The following is a 22313-nucleotide window of genomic DNA, read 5'->3' as shown; positions in this document are numbered from 1 at the left end:
AGCAAAGTTCCCTAAAATAAATCAAAAAATACCTTGCTCGTTTCAGCAAAGACACTCGTCTGCATGTTATCCCCCAAAAGACTCTTACTTTGAAAAAGGGGTCCGGCGCAAACAGGGAGGAGAGAGAGAGAGAGAGAGACAGAGGGAGGGGGGTGTAATTTCCTGAGAGTTATTTACTTTGAGCCAGATGATTACTTTTTTTGGAGGGGGTGGAGGAGAGGAGGAGGGTGGACTGTAACATTGAATCAGTTACAGGTCGCTGTTGCTGGAGTGCAGTTGCGAAGGCGGTCGTGGATGTGGACAGAGGGTCGCGCATTTGCTCGCACAGCGCAGGACCTCTGAGGATTACAGCCACTGCAAAAGACCCTCACTGCGCCTTTTGGAGAGACCAATTCACTGTGGATATACTGACACGAAGGGAATATAAAGAGGGGATTATTCAAAGGTAATTGAAAGGTTGTGTTGGAATCAAAGGCATGACTGAAACAATTGTTCAGTCTTAAAAAAAAAAAGAAAAAAGTTTTCGTTGCTTTTGTTGGAGAATCTGGATGCATTATGTCCTTTAGGTTAAGCAGGAGTTTAATCGCAGCTCTAATTAACCAATTATCAAATTATAATCCCGCCTTTTTCATTTATATTAAGATTTTTGGAAAGTTTCTTGAAAACTTTCATTCACTAAATCGTTGTGCCCTGTGAGTTCTATGAAACTTCAGTGTTTGGCAATGCATGACACTTTTTTAGATAAGTTCCCCTGTGCACCATATGGTTTCTCCGCTGGACGCCGAGCAGGAAGATGCCGCAGACTCTGCTGGATAAAAGCGCTCAGAGCTCCGGCCTCACAGCTGGAGGTGTCACCTCGATCACTAAAAGGACCATTGTGGGATGCTGCCTCCAATCTAATGGGAAACACATTGGAAATTGTACATCACATTGTTTTCTCGTCTGTCCGTGGAATGTGGGGAATGAACATTGAAAATCGGCACCAGGGACACTGGAGTGAATCCTTCAGAGCAGAGTTTCAGAGCTGTGGCTCAATGGATTCAAAAAGAAGTGGAGTAACGACACATTCCTCATTACCCATCTACCCTGCTGGGTCTCCGAGGAAATCCATTGAATTTTCCTTTAATATTGGGGGAAAAAACGTCCTCACAACTTTTTCTTTTTTCTTTTCTACATTGAATTGACGCAATTGTCCTTTTGGCGCAGCCCAAGTCTCATCAGCTGTTGCTCAGATGTGTCCAGCAGAGCGATGCGTTTGGTATCTGCCACATTTGTTAAGTCGCTTGGCAGGAGAGCGAGGGGAATAATAGGCGAGGAGGACATTCAAAATGTCTTGACTGCCACTTTACAGGCTTAGTAAGATTTACGCGCAGTGGCTGGAGGATCTTCGCCAAGCCAAAGCAACAAAAAAGAAAAATAGTTTCAGTGTGCGCAAACGCGTCAAAGCGGATTAGGCATTTTGTCAGATGATTCCCACGCGAATATAAAGTTTTGTGTGGAGTGGGTGCACTAATTATAGAGTTAGCAAGACCAGGTTGCCCACGGGTCGTTTTGTGAGATTGTGTTGTTGTTTTTTTTGGTGGACACAAATAAATCCACAGTGGGTCCTCAATTTGAAACCACAATTGTGGATTTAAAACTTTGATTTAAAACTACTTTCTAAGTGAGTCCTGTAACTGGGCGTATTTATGAGTGTGTGTTTTTTTGTTTTGTTTTTTTAAACTTACAAATTATATTTGTGAGCTAAAATTTGTTTACGATGAACTGGATGAAAACCCAGATTCACCAGAGGGACAGCTCTGCAGATTCTGCAAATCTATGCAGCAAATTACCTGGGATTAGTGTGGACTAAATGTCTTACACTTCGTTTATATAATTCCAGAACATGATTTCACAAGTTAAAAGTATTGATTCTCAAGCCTAACTGTTGTTAGTCAAAAGATTAAAAAGTGGTTCACTTTACCTTCAGTCTCACGAAACACGTCAGAAAATCGAGTTGGCAAGTAGGAAATTATGAAAGCCGATGAGGCTTGCTGCCCTCAAAAAGATGGACTGTGTCGCCCTCTACCGGTCATCCTCATGTTCAGCCCAGAGGAGTGCAGCTTGTCTTCTGTATTATGTCCAAAACCTACTTGTGTTCTTTAAAGCGCAGGGGAATTAGCAGCCATGTAGTCTAACCTTAATTTTACTAAAAACAACTGATGTAATCCTGTGACGGATTTCAAACCGATACTGTAATGACGTGGGAGACCACAAGCCATTTTAATAAGATCCTTCCTTTACTGGAGTCTTGGATCATTATTCTGTAACCTAAATGACCAGGGACAGTGTAACAGGCCTTGACATCACATTAAAAATCAATGAGACATAGATTTTGGTTAAACACTAATGTTTAAGAGCTGCAGACAGTGATGTCATATTAGGAAGCGTTTACTTGCCTGCTGACTAAATAACTAAATGCCTTTTTTTGTCTCTGTAGGTGAGAACATCCATAATCATGGATGGGGTGAAGATGTATGTCATCTTTGGAGGTGTTCTGGTGCTGTTGGTTACAGGTAAGAAAATGATTATTCACTTTAAATTCAATATTCTTTGTTCATATTTCAAAATATCTCTCTTCTAATGGTTTTCAAATCTCTCCTGTAGCTACCAGTGGACTCTCCCCACCAACCATTGAGTCAGAAGAAGACGAGTTCATCCTTCAGCCCAACTCCACGTTTAACATAAGCTGCACCGGTAAAAGTAAAAGAACAGTGGTTTGGGCCGAACCCCTGCCGGAAAACACCTTTGTTTTTCCTGGATACTACACAGCAACGCTCTTCATCTACAACGTCACGGTTGAAAACACCGGCTATTACATGTGTGTGTATGAAAACCTGGACGGTGAACTGGAGACTGAGCCAGAAGAGGACACTGAGGCAGGAATATATGTCTTTGTGTCAGGTGAATATAGTTTTATTCATATTCAAGTTGGACACTTCCTTTTTGCACAGCTGTGTATGGCTCTGGGTAAAATTGAGTTTTGCAACTTAAATGATCTGACATCAGCCTCCATGTTGGACAAACAGAGGCTGATAATAATTAAAATAATTCTTTGAGCAGGGGTGTTTTATACAATTTAATTTGAACTTGCTTCACAAATTGTTTTTAAAAAAGAAAAGAAGTGTAAAAAAAAATAGGTAAAAAGGGTGACACCATTGCCTTTTTGATCAAACCAAATCCAGTGACATATTGTGACGTAATTTCTCTGCTTTCACACGTAGATCCCCTGGCTCCATTTGTTCCTGAGTCCACAAGTAACTTGGTTGTCCCTGTGGGCCCAGCTGGAGTCCACATCTCCTGCCTTGTCTCCGACCCTCACTCTGATGTCATCCTGAGGAGTCTCCTCACGGGAGAAGAGATGCCCGCATTCTACGACAACAAGATAGGCTTTTTTGGGAATCTCTCTCCTGGACTGTACCAGTGTGAAACTACTGTGAACGGCCGGACAGTTGGAAGTGCAGTTTATACTGTGACCGATGAGAGTAAGTCCAGACACGCTTTATTTGTTCCAACATTGTTTCTTACACCATAGGAGCATGAGAAGATGACTGACTCCATATGGATTTTGTCTTTGCATGTAATGTGTATTCATCTTGAAAAAGCCTGGAAGTGACAGGGTAACAATCCAATAACTGCAAAGATGGAAACAATCCCAAAGTCTGTTTACCATGAGAAGATTGCAGTGTGATTTCACTGCATGAGAGGCATTATATGACATCATTATCACAGAGGGAGATGACTTAACATGCCTGTTTTCACTCTGTATATGTTAGTGTGTGTGTGAGAGTAAATAATGACAACCAGCTGAGCCACCATGATGAATGAGCTCATAGTAATGAATGTGTCACTGCCTTTGGACCTTTGGGACGATTGTGCTGATATCTGCTCTCTCTCTGCAGCCCCTGAAGAGATGGATGATTTCAATGTGGAAGTAAAAGCCAGTGAGGAAAGTGTGAGAGCTGGGCAACCTTTCAACATCACCTGCATGGCTCCCACTGGGCTGGGTTTTCAGCAGCAGTGGCTCCATCCTAAAAAACAGGCAAGAATGCCGTCCTTTTCCTTTCTGTGTTGTTTAGGCTCCACCACAGCTTCACCCACTCGTTCTGTCTGTCTGGCAGTATTTGCTTCAAGCCCTTGTCATGTTTCCATGTCATTTCCTACCCAGCAGCTCTGAGCCTGAAATTAGCAAATAATGGTGTTGGGGTTGATCCAAGCAGGAGCAGGAGCAAGTGGAATATAATTCTGAGAATGGCCCTCTGTGGTTTCAAAGTATGTGTTTGGAAAGCAGTAACTGGATTTTGAAGGACAGTCCCCAAACAGCTTCTGCCACAGTTAACCCCATGCAAAATGTGCTGATGTGGACGTTAAAGTTGAGCACAAATGGCTTGAGGGAAAGAGGCATTTCAAAAGAGGGGGAAAGGATACTAAATCTTTTGACCTTGGTGACCTTGAGACATGCAGGACAGATGTTGTCAGCACATGACAGCCAGCTAAACAGTTCATACCTTTGAAGCATTGGCTACAAAGATCTGAAAGGGTCTCATGTGTTTGTTTATATTTATTTTCAGTTTCTTAATGTATGGAACACATTGTCTTGTTTTCTGTGCAAGGAATTCCTCTAACCCCTTTTCCAGAGACAGTAGGGGTAAGAACGTAGGACTCTTGTCTCCTGGTTTTGGTCTTAGCTGCAATTATAGGCCTTTAAAGGGCTCTGTGATCCTGATTTATCTGCTGTGGCCTCGCAAGTGTTTTAACCATTTGCTTTCGGCTGCACAACACACCAACTCCGATACATAATAAATGGAGCTGTAAAATGGAAAATCACAAAGAGTTAAAATATTTAAATGTCCTATTCCAAAACTTTTTTTTTCTAATCTGGTGAGTAGGATGTTTTACCCATACTGTTCCTCTATACTTACAGGCTGTGGATGCAGTTCAGATGAAACAGACCTTTCCCGATCGGGTCATCTACACCCTCAGTGTCCCACACGCCACCTCTCAGGACACTGGCTCCTACGAGTGCTCAATCACTCATGAAATCAGCAGACAAGTCAGAGTCAGCAGCGTGACCATCACTGTGTTTGGTGAGTTTTCCTCCAGAATTCCAAATTTCCACATACTTTTAATGAGTTTTCAGCACAATTATATACTGTATATAGTGGATTGCTGTGCACAATTAGTCACGATTAGTCATATTTTATTTAATTATCACCATTCAGTTAAAGTGGTCATGGTTTCACATATGAAAGCAAAGTGCTTTTAGTGGTGTGTGTAAGTCATTGTCTACCGTCCAACTGTAAAGCTTCACCTCTGCTTTCAACATCAGCTACTGTGTTTTATGGGATGGCTTCAGCAGATGCATGTGTGTGTGTGTGTGTGTGTGAGGTCCCCTCAACCCTCTCTGTCACTCTGCCTTCATCTCAGTTCTTGTCTTTCTCTGCTGACGCTCTGATTTTACTCTCTGAATCACAATCACAAACTGTTCTTCTTCTATTTCTTCAGACGAGAATTCCTTTGTGGCACTGGACCACAGTGGGATTCTAGCCATGGAGCTTGTCAGCCTTTTGGAGGAGACTGAGTTCACTATTCTCATCAGTGCTTACCCTCCCCCGAAAGTGCTGTGGCTGAAAGACGGCAAAGACTTATCAGCAAACTACTACATCCTCACGAAAACCAGCCATGTCGAAGGAAATAGGTGAGAAGACGTTTCATGTATATGTGAGACAGTGGTGTATGCATGTGGATGTTGGGTAACACTTTAGATTAGGGAAAACATATTCACTATTAACTACTAACATGCATAAACAGCACACTAGCCTTTTATTAGTAATTATTAAGCATGTATTAACACCTTATTCTACATAACCTTATTCTACCTCTATTACGACATGAATTGAGATCTTTCCTGATTAAGGTGTTAATACGTGCTTAATAATTACTAATAAAGGTCTGGTCTGCTACTTATATGCATGTTAGTGCATATAATGTAGACACATTTCTCTTCGTTTTGTAGTTATGTGCTGCTATACTTTCCCCTGTAAAACAAAACCTGTTATCCTATTAAACTTTAAATAACAATAGTATTTGCTTATTTTCCTCTCCCAGGTATCAAAGCAATCTGATATTACGGCAGCCTCTAGAGAAAGACAGTGGGAATTACACCATTACAGCCCAAAGTGGCTCCCGCACCGCTCACTTCTCATTTAACCTCAAAGTGAAAGGTAAGACAGACAGACACACACACAGACTATAGAACAGACAGACAGGTAAACAGACAGACAGATAGACAGACTGAGCCTTGTACTTTTGTTTCTTTCAGCCCCCACCTCCATACTATTCCCACCATCCTCAGCCCCGGTGCTGCTGCCACCGACTGATGAGATGGTAGTGGCCCTCCACACTCCTTTCACCTTGACCTGCAGAGGAGAGGCCCCACTGGTGTGGGAGACACCGCTCGATGTGTTCGAGCAAACACAGGAGGACAACAGTGGACTGTTTGTGTCCACCATCACTGTGGATAGTGCAACTGCAATGCACACAGGCTATTACTCATGCCTCTACAGCAAAAATGCCACAGACATGCTTGAGGACAGCAGCATTTACATCTATGTGCCAGGTAAGTGAGATTCTGGAGGTCTTATGCTTGTGTCTTTGTATTGCTTGTCTTTTGTTATCTTGTCTGACAGACTGGTTTTACTCCAACTCAGATCCAGATGTTGCCTTTGTGCCATGGCTGGGGGTTTTCAGTAACCATGTCCTGTCTGACCACGAGGAGATGGAGATCCAGTGTCGAGTGTCTGATCCTAGTGCTAATGTGACCTTGATTAACGTGGACACCCAGCAACCTGTGCCAAGTGTTTATGACAGCAAGAGGGGTGCTTTGGGGATATTCACGGCTGGAACTTATATTTGTAAGGCCCTCATAAACGGAGAAGAACACTACAGTGGGGAATACATTGTCCACGGCTGGACAGGTGTGTGTGTTGATATGTTTGTAGATACTTAACTAATTTGATGTGTCTTTGGTGGATTTCTACCCTGAAAAATGTATTCATCTTGTAAACTTTCATATCGCAGGTGAGTTACATGTTGAGCTGACAGCCAAGCGCACTGCTCTGCTGGTTGGAGAGTCCATCACTGTCACCTGTCTAGCTCGGGGATCAGAAATTCTTGAAGATCACTGGAAATTCCCTGGCAAACTGGTGAGAGCACAATCTCCTTCTAAAATACTGACCTTCTGTAGCTTCTGTGTGTAAGTACGTGGAAACCCAAAGTATCCATCATCCCTTTTTTTGACAGGCTAATCGTGGTGTCAAAACTGTGCATGAAAATAAGAGGAATCAAGAGATCCTTTACACCCTGACAATACCGCAAGCTACAACCAAAGACAGCGGCATCTACTCATGCTCCATCACTGATATTATTAGTAATGACAGCCAGACAAAGGAACAAGCGATTAAAGTTTTTGGTAAGAAAGCTGTTATTTGTGTACTTCAAAAATGAATTGGTGTTATATCTTATTTTTCCATTTAGTGTCAAATGATTGCTGAATGTCTGTTGGCCTCTTCTGTTTTCCAACAGCAAGTGAGTTTACGACCGTCCGGCCACAGTTTGGAGAATATGAATCAGCAGAATTGGATGAGGTCAGGGAGTTCAGGGCAGAAATCACTTCCTTCCCCACTGCCCGTGTCACATGGTTCAAAAATGGAATCCCACTCAGCAATGTGACAGCGGAGATCTCCACCAGCCTCCGGCAACTCAGTGAGACCAGGTGAGGCTCTCATTCAGGGTCATCTAATGACAAGCTGAACATAACATTCCCATACGCTACAGGGTCTGTTATTAGTGCTTAAGGAAATGTGAACGTCTGTGACTTCTGTGTGTTATAATGGCACTTTATGCTTTTGTTGCTCTGTTAAGCTACATAAGTGTCCTCACACTAATCCGAGCCAAAGAGGAGGACAGTGGAAACTACACTATGCGAGTGGAGAATGGAAACCAAAGGCAGGACGTTGGCTTAATTCTGGAAGTCAAAGGTCAGTAAGAGGGATGCCCCAAGCCTTTTACTACAATTATTGTCTTGGATACTGAAAGTACCAAGTTGCAGCTAATTCACTCACACTTGTGGTTTACTCAATGCTGTTTAATTGTGTCACAGTGCCTGCAGTCATTGTGGAGCTAATGGACATCCACCATGGCTCAGCCACAGGCCAGTCTGTGGTGTGTATTACTCGGGGTCAGCCCACTCCTGTGGTTGAATGGTTCGTCTGCAAGAACATTAAACAGTAGGTTCAGTCTTATTCAGTGTAACATTCACCTGCTCTCAGTCTAACCTACAGTCCATGTAGTCCCTCCACAGTAAAACTAAATGTCTTGCTTCGATCCCATCCAGTTGTGCCAATGACTCGTCCTTGTGGGCCCCCCTCGCCACCAACTCCACAAAGATCACAGTGGACTCCCACCTCGATGAGGATAACAACCTGGAGAGCCAGGTCATGTTTGGTCATCTGGAAAACACTCTTGCGGTGCGCTGCCTGGCCAAGAACGAAATGGCTGCCGTCAGCAGGGAGATCAAACTGGTGTCCAATGGTGAGATGGCACACGTGTTTCATCACGTGTAACCTTAAGCCACTTTCCTTTCGTTTAGTTCTTTTTGCCCCGGCTTTGAATTGACATTTGATGTTGTTGTTTCCACTTAACTTACTTCCACTTGTGACACTCGCAGTGTGGGTGACTGTGGTTATTGCTGTCAGTGTTGCAGCAGCTGTCAGATGTGTTTGTGGTGAGACAGCTGATAGTGGCTATAAGGAAGGGACTCTTTACTCTGACAGTACAGATAAGCAAGCAATTGCCCAGCCATTTGGTCCATCTAAAGCTTTACACCCCTCACCCCAATTCTCACTGTCACACATACCCCCCCCCCCCCCCCCCCCCCATGCCTTTGCTGGGTGTCATGCCCCATCTCCATTTTATCTCCAAAGCATACCTGCTAATCTGGACACCCTATGTTTTTTATTATCTCCCTTCTGTAGATAGTGCACAGATTTTCAGCAAACACATGTTGCATCTCTGTGATTAGTTTAAATTTCATCTAACATGTGTGACCACTGGCTCTCCTCCTGAACAGGCCCTCACCCAGAGCTGACTGTAGCTGCTGCTGTGCTGGTGCTCCTGGTCATTGTCATCATCTCACTCATTGTCTTGGTTGTTATCTGGAAACAGGTACTGTTGCCATCCTTCCGCATTAGTTCTCACTTCTCATGTGCTCACCCATTTACTCACTCATTCCTCCTTTTTTGGCATTCAGGTCCAAATTAGACACAACATCAGGCTTATAGAAATACAATATTTTTGTGTGAAATATTAGTTCGAACATGACATTTGCAGTGATCTATTTAAACATTTTAACATACTTTATGTTGAGTCCTGTGCAAATGCTTTCCAAGTCAATAAATCAAATTATATTTAAATGCGGTCTGGAAAATCGGCCAAGGTTTATTAATCTTGCTCTTCCTGTGTCCCGCCTCTTTCAGAAACCACGATATGAGATCCGCTGGCGCGTGATAGAGTCTGTGAGCCCTGATGGCCATGAATACATCTATGTGGATCCTATGCAACTTCCCTACGACTCTAGATGGGAGTTCCCCCGTGACAGACTTGTGCTAGGTGAGCTGACTTTCCTTTTTCTCTGTGATATTACATTAGTCTGAAGTCTGATGGTGTAAACTCTGTAGCCTCCCTGCAGTGATGACCCAATCAGGAGCCTCACTCACTGTCTTTGATGTGAGATTGTGATAAACTAGTCCAGCCAGGGCAGCAGGGGTTTGGTAGCTGCTGATGGGTTTCACCCAGCAATCAAAGGAACATTCAGCCACTGAAGCAGATGGGAAAGCAGAGGCATCCAAAAGTCACATGTGTTTGCATGCCTGTGTTTGCGTGGCTCTTTCTTCCCTGATAACTCATTAGATGTGTCCTTGTCTTTCTTAGGTCGTATCCTGGGGTCTGGAGCCTTTGGGAAGGTAGTAGAGGGCACCGCCTATGGACTCAGCCGCTCCCAGCCAGTCATGAAGGTGGCAGTGAAGATGTTGAAACGTGAGCCTAACAGATAAAAATTGACAAGGCGATGTGATGTTGCTGTGATTGATCGACCGGGTTTATACTGGGGAAGCTCACGAGTTAAAACAAGTGGTTTGGTGCAGGCAGCTATTTTACCTGCTGTAGACTAGAGGTCAGTTCAGATCAGATGTTTTCAAACTGCGTGCCACACCTCAACAGTGGGAGACTCGCAGAAGAGGAGATGTTAGGCAAAGACACTGCGTGAGGTGATAGTGAGGAGATAGATGTATCAAGTTATCCAAAAACAGATAGCTCACGGAGTGAATTTCCCTTTGGAACAAATAAAGTTGAGTAAATCCGATTACATTCATTTAACTGCATTATAACATTGTAACAGCTCGTCAAATCATAATTTGGTCAAACTAACACAGATGTAAACCATTGTCCCTGACATCCATCATAAATAAACAGTAAGCTCCTATATTTTGATAGTGTTAGTATGACCGTCTATCCAGTTTGTCCGTTTAAACCCCAAAAACACACAAGTTGGCTGGTTGGCACAGGAAAAAAAGAAAACAATGTACAACTTGAAAAGCTGCTAATAACTTCTTTGGCATAGATGATGTTAAGAGGCATAGAGGCAAAAAGCCCTGCCATTGCTTGACGAATCTCTGTCATACTTCATTAAATCTTACTGCAGAATTCATATAAAGGAGCTGGTTTGGGCTGAAGCTGTGGTTGCTGGCGGTTAAACTATGTTTGATAATAATCTTGATTACTACACCTTCTTCCAGCCACAGCACGCTCCAGCGAGAAACAAGCCCTGATGTCTGAGCTGAAGATTATGACTCATCTTGGACCTCACCTCAACATTGTTAACCTCCTGGGCGCATGCACCAAGTCAGGTGAGAAACACACACGTATTCTGGATATAAAGACACACAGTCAATCACACGCAAACACAGGACTGCGTAATGGTAGCTTAGTTTAACCAGTGTTATCTTTTCTTTGCAATGTAGTCACCACTTTACAGAGACACATACACTGAACACTGACGCTGCCAAAAACACACACGCACACACACACACACACTAATTTAGATTTGGCAACAGCACTCCCAAAAAAAGATTGACAGTCTCGTCTCCTCTCTTGGTGGGTGTGGTGTTTTTAATAGCCTTTTATGGGAAAGTGGATGCTTACCCTCTTGACTGTGCTTTTAGTCTTTATGAGTCTCTGATAAGATTAGCCTGCAGACTGACGCCGATGTGTTCCTTTGTTGTGTTTGTTCCCAGGCCCTATCTACATTATCACAGAGTACTGCTTCTACGGGGACCTGGTTAACTACCTGCACAAAAACCGGGAGAACTTCCTGAGCCTCAGCCCAGAGAAAAATAAAAAAGAGCTGGATATCTTTGGGATCAACCCTGCAGACGAGAGCAGCAGGAGGTAACGCAAGCTTGCAGTACATTTGCATTTACATTAAAATGTAGGTTTATTTTGACTCATCCTTGTAGGTCAGACATGTGGTTGGAAAATGTTATGCAGAGGACAAAGACATACTCATTGACATTAAACATCCTTTACACCACTACACTTCGCCTATACACCACAACCATTGGCAATGTAATATGCACCGTTGACTCACACCCACTCACATGCTCGTCGACCCCCAATCAGTGTCTGTATCACCATTTTCTCCATGCTTAAGGAGATTGTCTAGTCTTCACCTAATCAAATCACAGACTGAAGTGGTCTCAGCTTTCAACCTAATTGCATTGTCTTGGAGATACCTGTTAATTCCGTCTGCCCAGATCTTTAGAATGAACCCCCTCCCCTCCCCCGTCCCCCCTCCTCCACCCAAGGCTCATCTGTGATGATGGATGACTCACAAAGACCACACCTTAAAATGACCATAACATGATTTATTCCCAGTGACCATGTTTGCCTCCACCACATCTTGATTTAACCTCAGCCAGAAGGAGTGACATGACTTAAGCACATATGATCAACGCCTGAATAAGAAAACTGCATTATCACCCAAACCGGTGTATAAATGACTCATAAATGACGTTTTCTTGCTTCATCACATCCTTGACTTAAAAGTATCCCTCTCTTTTGTTTGCAAGCAGTTACGTGATCCTGTCCTTCGAAGGCAAAGCAGACTACATGGATATGAAGCAGGCTGACAACACTCAGTATGTGCCCATGCTCGAGATGAGCAATGCCTCCAAATACTCAGACATCCAGACATCCAACTATGACCACCCACCTTCCCAGAAAGGATCGAGTGGTACGTACTGCAGCTCTTTCTCTTCCCTCTATTCCCTCTCTGGGTTGTTGGTGTGTGCTGTTTTGGCCGTAGTGCTGTGTTTGAGTCAGTGTTGGTTGAGGGGCTACACCCTTGTCAGAATTTAGGACTGGTGCAGCCCTGTAATTACATCGAGAGGATAATTGTAGCACATTCATAATAATGCCCAGTTTCTCCCTGCCATTAGTAAAAGCCAGGTTTGAGCAGCCAGTACTATATTTACAATGTATAATGAGCATCCATATACTCATGGACCACCTTATGGTGTTTTCTAAACCAGAGGGTGAGCTGGACAACCTGTTGTCGGACGATATGAACGAGGGCCTCAGCACCACCGATCTGCTCAGCTTTACCTACCAAGTGGCCAAAGGCATGGAGTTCCTGGCTTCCAAAAATGTAAGTAATGCTTATGCACTGCATGGGTTTGCATACCATGGCAATTCTTTGCAGTTTCACACCCCCCTGCTTCCCACTGCTCCGATGGACTATGTCCCACATGCAGGCCAAAGGGGTGGACCAAGGAAATCAGTGGTTGTGTGATAAGCAGTCCCATGAAGGCTGCAGAGCCCACGGCGGAGAAAGGCCAGGGGCTGAATATAGCAGCAGCACAGCCGTGGCTAGAATTACCAGGCAGGCATATACGCTGCAACCAGAAGCTATTCATTCAGCTTCATAGTTATTATCCCTAAATATCCAGTGGCCACAGCCATCCCTCCAACTGTGATGTTTACACAAAGACCATGCTTTATTCAGCAGTATGAAACAGCATTAAAAATGAACTTAGTTGAAATGGAATACATGCAAAAATAGCTTCAGTCAGTGGCTGTGGGTGCAGAATATGTTGTTTTTGGAAATGGATGGAACAATTGTGCTTAATGTAATGACCCATCAAAAACCTTTGCTTGCTCTTTCATTTTGTGCAGTGTGTGCATCGGGACCTCGCTGCCAGGAATGTCCTCCTCTCTCAGGGCAAGATCGTGAAGATCTGTGACTTTGGACTGGCCAGAGACATTATGCATGACAACAACTATGTCTCCAAAGGAAGCGTAAGTCTCTTCTTTGAGTAAACATTTTGGTATTATAGTACATTTACATTTTTCACTACCAATGTTATAAAATGTGTTATAACAAAAACAAATCACATTACATATTACAGTAAAAATGATTTTTCATATCTGCTCCTTGCACTATCAAGTGTTTAATTAAATTTGTCAGGTCACTTTATATCTTTATTACGTAAGGACATTGATACCACAAAAGTACTGCAGGTTGATACCCACCCTGAAGTTTTACTAACCCTTTTTTTTAAGTATAATTATTATATACATTTTCCTCTGTCATCACACAGACTTTTCTGCCAGTGAAGTGGATGGCCCCAGAAAGTATTTTCGACAACCTCTACACGACTCTCAGCGACGTTTGGTCCTACGGCATCCTCCTCTGGGAGATATTCTCGCTAGGTGAGCCCCTGCACTTGTCCGTTCAAGAAATGATAAACACGAGACTGTTATTATGTGGTCATAATAACTCAACGTGTTCTTGTTTTGGTCTGCAGGTGGCACCCCATACCCAGGGATGGTCGTGGATTCCAGCTTTTACAATAAAATCAAGAGTGGTTACAGGATGTCCAAGCCCGAACATGCGCCTCTTGACGTGTGAGTGCTCAAAAAGATTGTGTTGTTGCTGTGTATGACTTGCATCCGGTCAGATGAGGAATGCAGGATTGCTGTTAGCCCAGAACAGTTTGTTACTAATCATTAATATTATGGTGGCTGACATGAGTCATTGAAAAATCACAAGGTGCAGGACACGTTGTACTGTTCTCCATGCTAATGTCAGCTGTTTTTGCCCCTGTAGTTATGAAATGATGATGAAGTGCTGGAACAGTGAGCCAGAGAAGAGGCCCTCTTTCTTGGGATTGAGTGATACTGTTGCGTCCTTGCTGCCCTCCAGCTACAAGAGGGTGAGTCTCCTTGTGACCTCGAACTCTCTTTTCAACACTTTTGTTGTTGTAACACCGCTCATTCTTGACCTAATGGTTGGACCTATACATTCTGTTCCTCTTCTTTTCTTTTTTTAAAATGGCCTGTCTACTGCTTTCTCAATCACGTTGGCCTACTAAGTAGAGGTTCAAAATGATTTTAACACTTTCGGAAAGTATTTAGCTTACCCTTCACTTCCTCTGTGAGTGCAATAGGAGTGTTTCGTGTACTAGCTGAGCCTCCGTAAAACACAAACCTACACGTAATTAGAGAGCAAGTGCAGCAGCTGGATTTCAGATTGGCTGGCCTAATGACGCAGCTCCAGTTCTCGCCTCCACCACCCAACCTTAATTACCCCCATTAAACTCCCCACCACACATGGCAGCTCAAAACAGCTTCACCTCTTCCTCCTTTACACAGTCTTAATAGCTTGGGGTAAAGGAGGAACCAGCTCTTGTTTTAGCACCTCTGGCTGGAATGGGAGTTGTAATTTGTTTGTTTGAATCACATCATTCTGGTGGCAACACAACTTGTTATATCACCATTCTCCCGTTGATACCTTTAAAGTTTTCATTATTTAAATGTAATGTCTATCTGGCTTGTGCAGCATTACGAGAGGGTAAACCACGAGTTCCTGAAGAGCGATCACCCCGCTGTGACTCGGGTGTGCCTGGAAAATGACGACGCCTACATTGGCATCACTTACAAGAACCCGAGCAAGATGAAGGACAGGGAGAGCGGCTTCGATGAGCAGCGACTGAGCTCAGACAGTGGCTACATTATTCCTCTACCTGACCTCGACCCTATATCTGATGATGAATATGGAAAGAGGAACAGACACAGGTGAACGCTTTTACTTGTACTACATGCACTGTCTGTATTGAACCATAGATGGCACTAACTGGTGTTATTCATGCCTCCTGCAGCTCTCAGACGTCTGAGGAGAGCGCCATTGAGACAGGCTCCAGCACCTCCACTTTTGCTAAGCGAGAGGGTGAGACCTTGGAGGACATCACGCTGCTGGACGAGATGTGTCTGGACTGTAGTGACCTGGTAGAAGACAGCTTTCTGTGACAACTGCCCCAGTCTGCAGGGAGGGAGCAGCAAGGCAAAGGGATGTAAGGACACAAGGAACAAAAGAAAGACTTGTAAATCCACCAAAGACTCTGCCTTGGGCCCTGCCATTCCTTCTCCTCGGTTGCCCTTTCAGAGGACAGAATACAAACCCAAAACCATGTGGATGAGTCTGTGATGATAGTCCTGACTGCCCTTTACTTCTCCCTGGACATTGCCCCTTCTGGGCTGGAGGAGCGAGTGAGCGTTGACAAATTCATGACATCAAGAACTCAAAAGAACCATAGCTGCTGAGCCTGTGAGCTGTACGTTTCTAGATAAAGCAGATAAAAAAGACTGTCCTTTTGATTTGCAGGGCTTTATCCTATGGGGGCATTTTTTAACAGCAAAATAAGCAAGAAGGGACAAATCAAATGTGTCTGTCAACAACTCTAAATGAACAAACACCACAAGATATCATTCACAAGATATATATTTAACCACTACAGATGCACTATTTAAACTAGATGAGTCCAATAATTGCAACAGCATTGGCAGGTAAACTCACCCCACACTTACCTGCTGCAAGAGGAGCACCTGATGCTGGTACAATCAGTAGCAATACTTGGATTTAAAAGCACAACAATCTGAACTATGTGCATTTTTTTGTTTATGACCAAATACTGTTTTCAGTGGGTAAATAGTTGCAGTATTTCAAATTTATTTTTTTACTTCATTATGATGTAAACATGTATTATTTGTGAATACTGAGTAGATGTTGACCGTAGCTGTTGGAATGGTTATGAAAATAGAGCCTTTAAGTTGCATGTATCTTTGCAGTGTCTCTCAACTTCTACCCAAATCCAATCCAGTGTTCACTCTGTACAAGTCGTATTTGTCATATGGGCTTTGATAAACAAAGGGAATGAATGATTGTATTGTAAATAGCTCCAGAGTTGTTTTATAAGAGAGAATTATTGGGATAACACAAGTATGTATTATACTGTATAAGCACGTAATAAGCTTCTGGAACCTTATTTGCCCTGATGAAGCCAATGTTTTTAATGAATACATTATAACAAAGATAATGTAACAAACTTTTACTCAATTGTGGACAGCAAACACTTTCAGACAGTATTTTTGGATTAGAACTATTCATATTTAGTCATGTATGCAACACAAGGAGTCACTAGTATAGTCAGATTAACCATGACAAATATGTGAAACATAAGAAGAACTCAGTTCATCATGTAATGAAACATGATAGTATGACCCAATACATATTAAGTATCTGTAACAGGGTTTCTTAATCGTGGTCCTTGGAACACACTGCTCTGCATACTGCAGATGATTCCTTGCTCCAACACACCTGACTCAAATGAATGGTCGTTTGAATCAGGTGTGTTGGAGCGAGGAACCATGTAAAACATGCAGGGCAGTGTGTCCCCAGCACCAGGACAGGGAAACACTGCTTTACCACCAGGTGTTGTCCTCCTGTCTCCTTATGTTGTATATTAGCAGGTTCTAGTTATGCAAAGACACAAGATGAACTAGAGATTCATGTTGAGCTGATGTCATACATCAGTTACGTGTTGACTCTTTGTAATCCTCTGTTTCTTTCGGCTACTGTACCCAGCTATGCCACTGCCTCCCTTTGTTGACTGTGATATAATCTGCAATTGTTTTTGCACTTTTCCTTTTTTTTGTATCCTTCTATTTGGTTTTTGGATGTTGCAGACAAGTTAACCGGGCTGAAAAAAAAAGAGAAAAGTCTGGTTTTGGCTTTATATGTTTAAAGCAGTGTGGATGTGAATGTTTGTGCTGCAGGTGACTGATGTTTTGTTTTTTATGCTGCAGTTTCTGTAATTATACCCAATATGATTCAGTACTATGTTTCATTATTTTACATTCATGTACATTCAGATGATTTATATTTCAATAAATGATTTATAATGTTACAAAAGTGTGCTGTATTAAAGTCTTGTATAACACATTGCACAAGTAAACCTATACGTGACCCTTAGCTGTCTGTGTCTGTCTTGTCCCCATTTTACCAGTGTCTGTGTCTGTGTCTGTGTGTGTGTCAATCAGCTGCTCACCTGGTCTTCACCCTCCACACACCTGGCTCCAATCTCATCAGGCTCCCTATATCTACACCAGCTCTCCAGCCACTCGAGGCCAGGTTGTTGTTTTGTTCATGTGGTAACACCGCCAGGCTCCTTCACTATTTTTGAAGACTCTTGTTTAAGTTTTGCCTCACTAACTCTCATTCTACTCTGCTCGGTGTTCCTGACCTGCTATCTTCCTGCCTGCTTTCCATCAGCTCGCCTGCCTCGCGACCCAGCCCCCTCTGCCTGTTCAGCTACCAGCCATCGCCATTTCCTCCCCGGCTTCATTCACTGCCAGTTGCTTCCACACCATGCTATCCTGATCTGTTGACCAAATAAATCCTTTAACTTCATTCAGCTCGTCGTCTGTGTTCTGCTCTTGGGTCCACTTTAACACTTGACCACAACAGTAGATGCTGGAGACAAGAATAATGGTGATCATTTTAGATATGTGCAAACATAACATAATGGTAAACAACGTATGGTTTGTATATATATATATATATATATATATATATATATATATAGCACACAAATAATATATATATAATATAAGAGTACTGAACAATATTATTATAAGAGTATAATTCAAATCAAACAATCTGATGAGTCATAATATATGGAAATAAACTGCTAATTGTTTACTAAATACGCATATTAAAAGAGCACCAAGTAGGAGTATGAAGTACAATGAAATGGAAAATACTCAGCTACAAGTAGAGCACAGTACACAACAATACAATGCTTGAAAATAATAATAATAATAGTATATTTAAAAAAAATACGGAAATGATATCAATTCACCACAAACCCTGAGTGTGAAACTGTTCCAAATGCAATCTGAAAGGCTGCCAGCAGAGGGCAATAATCTCACCTCACCACCAGTTTACAATAACTGACTCATTTGGACAATTATTAGGATGCAAATATGTTCTCCTATGATCTCAGTATTTGTGGTTTATGTGGTTGAAGTTTGAGACTATATGGTTTCAAATCTGGAGATCAAACGGAAAGCTTCAGTTTAGTTGGCACTAAAATTGAGAGCAGCCTGCCATTACCATTTGTCTCCACTTGAGGGAGCTAGTAAATAGATTATGCTTTGTGCCTTCAGGGTGGAAGATTAAGTGGAAGAAGAGGAAAAGGTCAAATTGCAGGAGTGCAACCGATGATTTGGGCTCGAAGACAACCGCTAAAAAAGACACACCTTCCTTTGCTTTAACCCAGACTAAAACAACAGAGACTTCAAAGGATGTGAGCTACTGGAAAAACTGCTGCACCAGATTCTACAACTTAATTATACAACTTCCAGTTACTACACAAGAGCTGCTTTTTGATGCCCTGTTCCAAGCACCACTTCTCATGAAGCAGTAGAGTATTTCATGTAAATTGAACAAATATTTAAGCTTAGTGTTTGTCTAGTCTTATTGCATCATCAGCAGCACAGCCACACAACTTTAATAATGATAAATGTTCTCCTATTTATCGCAAAAGTCAGTCTTGTTCAACCAGTTTTCATTTAGTTTCTTCTTCTTTTTATTTAAATTGCTGAACCCTGAGGGGAGACCCGTGCAATAACAAAGTATGGTTAATATCTGGTCCAAAACACAGCTGCAACAATTACAATTCCTTGAAAAGGGAACTGGATAGTCAAGAAGTGATAGACAGGAGAGTGCTTGAGGCTATAATGGAAAAAAAATATCTCTGTGCAAAGGATCATCTGAAGAGTGACATGCAGGGTTCCTTGCAGCAGAGTAGTGTGTTTTGGAACTGGGGGTTATCTTTTATTTAAATATTTGTCATGACAAGTATTTCCACCGGGGCCAAAAGAAGCGAAACATACATATCTGAGCCAGAGTAAAGTAATTTAGAAAGGTTGAAAAAGACTTAAGCTTAAGCACCTGGGTGGAAAATGTCTATTAAAACCCACTGCTTCTAAATAAAACAAACAGCTGTAGCAGTCATAAAAGTCCAGTGTGTAAAAATGTGTCGCATGCAATAGTGAAACCTAACCACAATTCAAATCTTACCCATAAAATGCTTCATTAGGACCAGGTTTTGGTCTCCATGAGGACTGCTGGTCCTGAAAAGGTCAGTGTTTCTACCAGAAAAGATCCTAAAGAGGTAACAAATACAATTACCCACACAAACAACCTTAACCTTAACCTTAACCTTAACCCAATTCTAACCCTGACTCTAAAACCAAGTCCTAACCAAACCCTTTTTGGACCTCACAAAGTATAAATACAAGCATACTCACACATGCAGTTAATTCAAAACAGATCACCTTAAATAAGAACAACCTAACCTAACAAATGTGCTAATGTGAAGATAATGATCTCGCTAAGGGGAGCAGAGGGCAAAGACAAAGATGCACATTATTGACTCTGTCAACACTTGTTTTGTTTATGAAGTGATTTGGTCTGCTGCTGATACACTTCACACTGTTTACTTCATTTCTCAGGCTAATTCGCCAAGTCACTCAGGACAGTTAGTGCCCTGCAGTCTTTGGATCTCCATCTAAATAAAAGAGGTGGACGTATGATCATACGAGCTGATTCTTTGCCTGAAAGAACGGCTCATTTCTTTGAGCTGCCGTTGAACAGCACACGTTGTAACCTACACAAGACACAAGCCATGTAACATGATTTAACATGCAGAGAATCAAGCTGAGGCAATTTGATTAAGGACAAGTAGAGATATAAACCATAGTGAGACCTGACCAGATCAAGTCATGAAAAAGAGTTGGGAGAAATTTGATTGTATCGTGTTTTACTTTGGCCGAGTGAGAGGGAATTGAATTTTGATATATTTGGCTGCATGAGTGAGTGTGAGACAATTAGATTTCCAATCTCTTTGGTTTGTTTGATATGTAACATCAGTCTCCTTCGTGAAACTTGATGCCTCGTTGTGGTCTCTAACCTCCGCTCCTTTGGGAGAGCAGATCCAGAAGCGGTCTGGGATTTGGACAGGTCTGCTGCAAAACACATTTGTCTCTTGGCTGCTATGTGCCCTGGTGGCCAGTGTCCTATTTCAGGCTTGTTTTCTCTGCGGGGTACATTCTGTATGCTTCCCAAACAGGGGGCATCATTTCCAGATTAAAACACCGTCTCTGTGACCATTACTGTCCTCAATTTGTTACACCAGGGTGAGAAAATAAACAGCAGCCGTATCAATTGCACATGTTCCTAATCTTCTAAAAGATACATAAACACCTACACATCATATACACAATATGTGAGATGAACAGCAAAATCCCATAGTTTTTGACAATGGTAAATGGAATCACATAGGGCCCCGTTGTTGTGAACTCCCTGCAAGCCAAGAAAACATGCTAACTCATGACTGTGGAGAGAGTTCCACAAATCATGTGAGACGGCTCCAGGCTGGGACAGTACAGACGTCCAAACAGCAGTATTGAGACTTTTGTTTTTTCACGTTACCAAGCCAATGACTGTTTGGTTCAACTCGCTTCTTGAGTGTGTCGTGCAAAAAAAAACATTTCAAAGAAATAATCAGCTATGTTTAAGTTGGTGTCGGTCACTTTGTCAGTCTGTTTATAAGCAGCACAGTTGAATTTTGATAACATTCTCTGCAGATGTCAGTTACGGCCAAAGGCAATTATTCAGTTCTGGTGGGGGTCTAAATACGGATCACCTCTCAAGAGCTTTGACACTTGAGGTCAACTGAAAAGGCATTCGCAAACTTGAGTGCTTTTTGTTTTCAGTTGCATTTAATTGGTTTAATAAATATAATAACAATAATGTTTGAACATATTTACAGACCTGAATTCCACAGATATTCAGCTATCAAACAACATCATTTGTTTTGAGTTTGAACAGTTAGGAAAGTTTTAACAAATGTGGAGTTTCTCCAATAATCAGCTATCAAACATGATGATTATTTTATAAAATCTTATCTGTTCTTAATTGTTCTACACAGAAATAATGTGTGTCCATTATTACAATGTACTGCATTATTACAAATGTAAAGAAAGACACAAAGAAACTGTTTTTAATTGTTCCCTTATCTATTTATAGGTAAAAACAGCAACAATTGTCCTACTTCAGCTGAGTATTTGTAATTTGCATGCTAAATGTCTTTTTGTCTCAAATGTAAAGCAATGTATGCAAAATAGTTGTAATCTCACACTTTTTCAGCCTTATAAACATATGTTTTCTAAACGTAACCAACAAAATTGCTCATCTCATAAAACCACAGCATGTGTTCATGTCGATTTCATCGCAAAGTTAATTATCTATGAGAGGAAGTAAGTTTGAAAAGAAAAGCCTTTGACAGTTCAGGTTTGACAAGCACCACTTGGTCTTGGACTATAGAGGTGACTATTGAGGACACAAGACACTGAGCTATTCATTTCCACTGCTGCCTACACAGCTCTAGTCCCATAGTACACTTAAACATTAATGTACCTCGACTGCATCTTATTACAGCATTTCCTCCACAACAAGTATCTGTTGGTGCTGGATGGAGAGCATTTCTTAAGCTGTACAGACAAACTAATCTACAACATGTTCAACGGCAAAAAAAAGATTCTTAATCCTAATGTATGAAAACAGCTGATCACTACAACTTACATCAAACAACCATAAGGCATCTGCACCAACCTCCCAACCCCATTCCCCTAACTCTCCTTTAAAAACACACAGGCATCTTGCAATTCTTGACAGAGTGATGATTGTTTTCTCTCCCCCCCTCCCCGCTCCCCCCTCCCCCCTCTCCCCCCTCCCTCTTTTGGATAAAACTGTT

At 42.2% G+C, this 22313-nt stretch overlaps 1 protein-coding gene across 2 annotated transcripts; it reads left to right on the top strand.

The window, feature by feature from the left end:
* The first annotated feature begins 235 nt into the window (after positions 1-235).
* Positions 236-17464, top strand: pdgfra (platelet-derived growth factor receptor, alpha polypeptide). 2 transcript variants are annotated; one of them, XM_058639301.1, is made up of 29 exons: positions 236-445; positions 2480-2555; positions 2647-2943; positions 3264-3524; positions 3942-4081; positions 4964-5126; positions 5545-5737; positions 6148-6263; positions 6362-6658; positions 6750-7016; positions 7120-7244; positions 7342-7510; positions 7624-7813; positions 7963-8078; positions 8201-8327; positions 8435-8631; positions 9170-9264; positions 9576-9708; positions 10030-10134; positions 10893-11003; positions 11391-11544; positions 12228-12388; positions 12687-12802; positions 13330-13452; positions 13755-13866; positions 13962-14061; positions 14264-14369; positions 14996-15231; positions 15315-17464. In XM_058639301.1, exons 2-29 carry the CDS (start codon positions 2498-2500, stop codon positions 15460-15462), a joined length of 4416 nt encoding a protein of 1471 aa, XP_058495284.1. In that variant the 5' UTR covers positions 236-445; positions 2480-2497; the 3' UTR covers positions 15463-17464. The 2 variants fall into 2 exon arrangements, with proteins under 2 accessions (XP_058495284.1, XP_058495283.1); XM_058639300.1 differs by having other exon boundaries at positions 12225-12388.
* The last annotated feature ends 4849 nt before the right edge of the window (positions 17465-22313 follow it).

Source organism: Solea solea, chromosome 9 (genome assembly GCF_958295425.1).
Source record: "Solea solea chromosome 9, fSolSol10.1, whole genome shotgun sequence".
NCBI classification, from domain to species: Eukaryota; Metazoa; Chordata; class Actinopteri; order Pleuronectiformes; family Soleidae; genus Solea; species Solea solea.
Note: the sequence above shows the minus strand (reverse complement) of the source record. Positions and strands in the feature narration are given on the sequence as shown.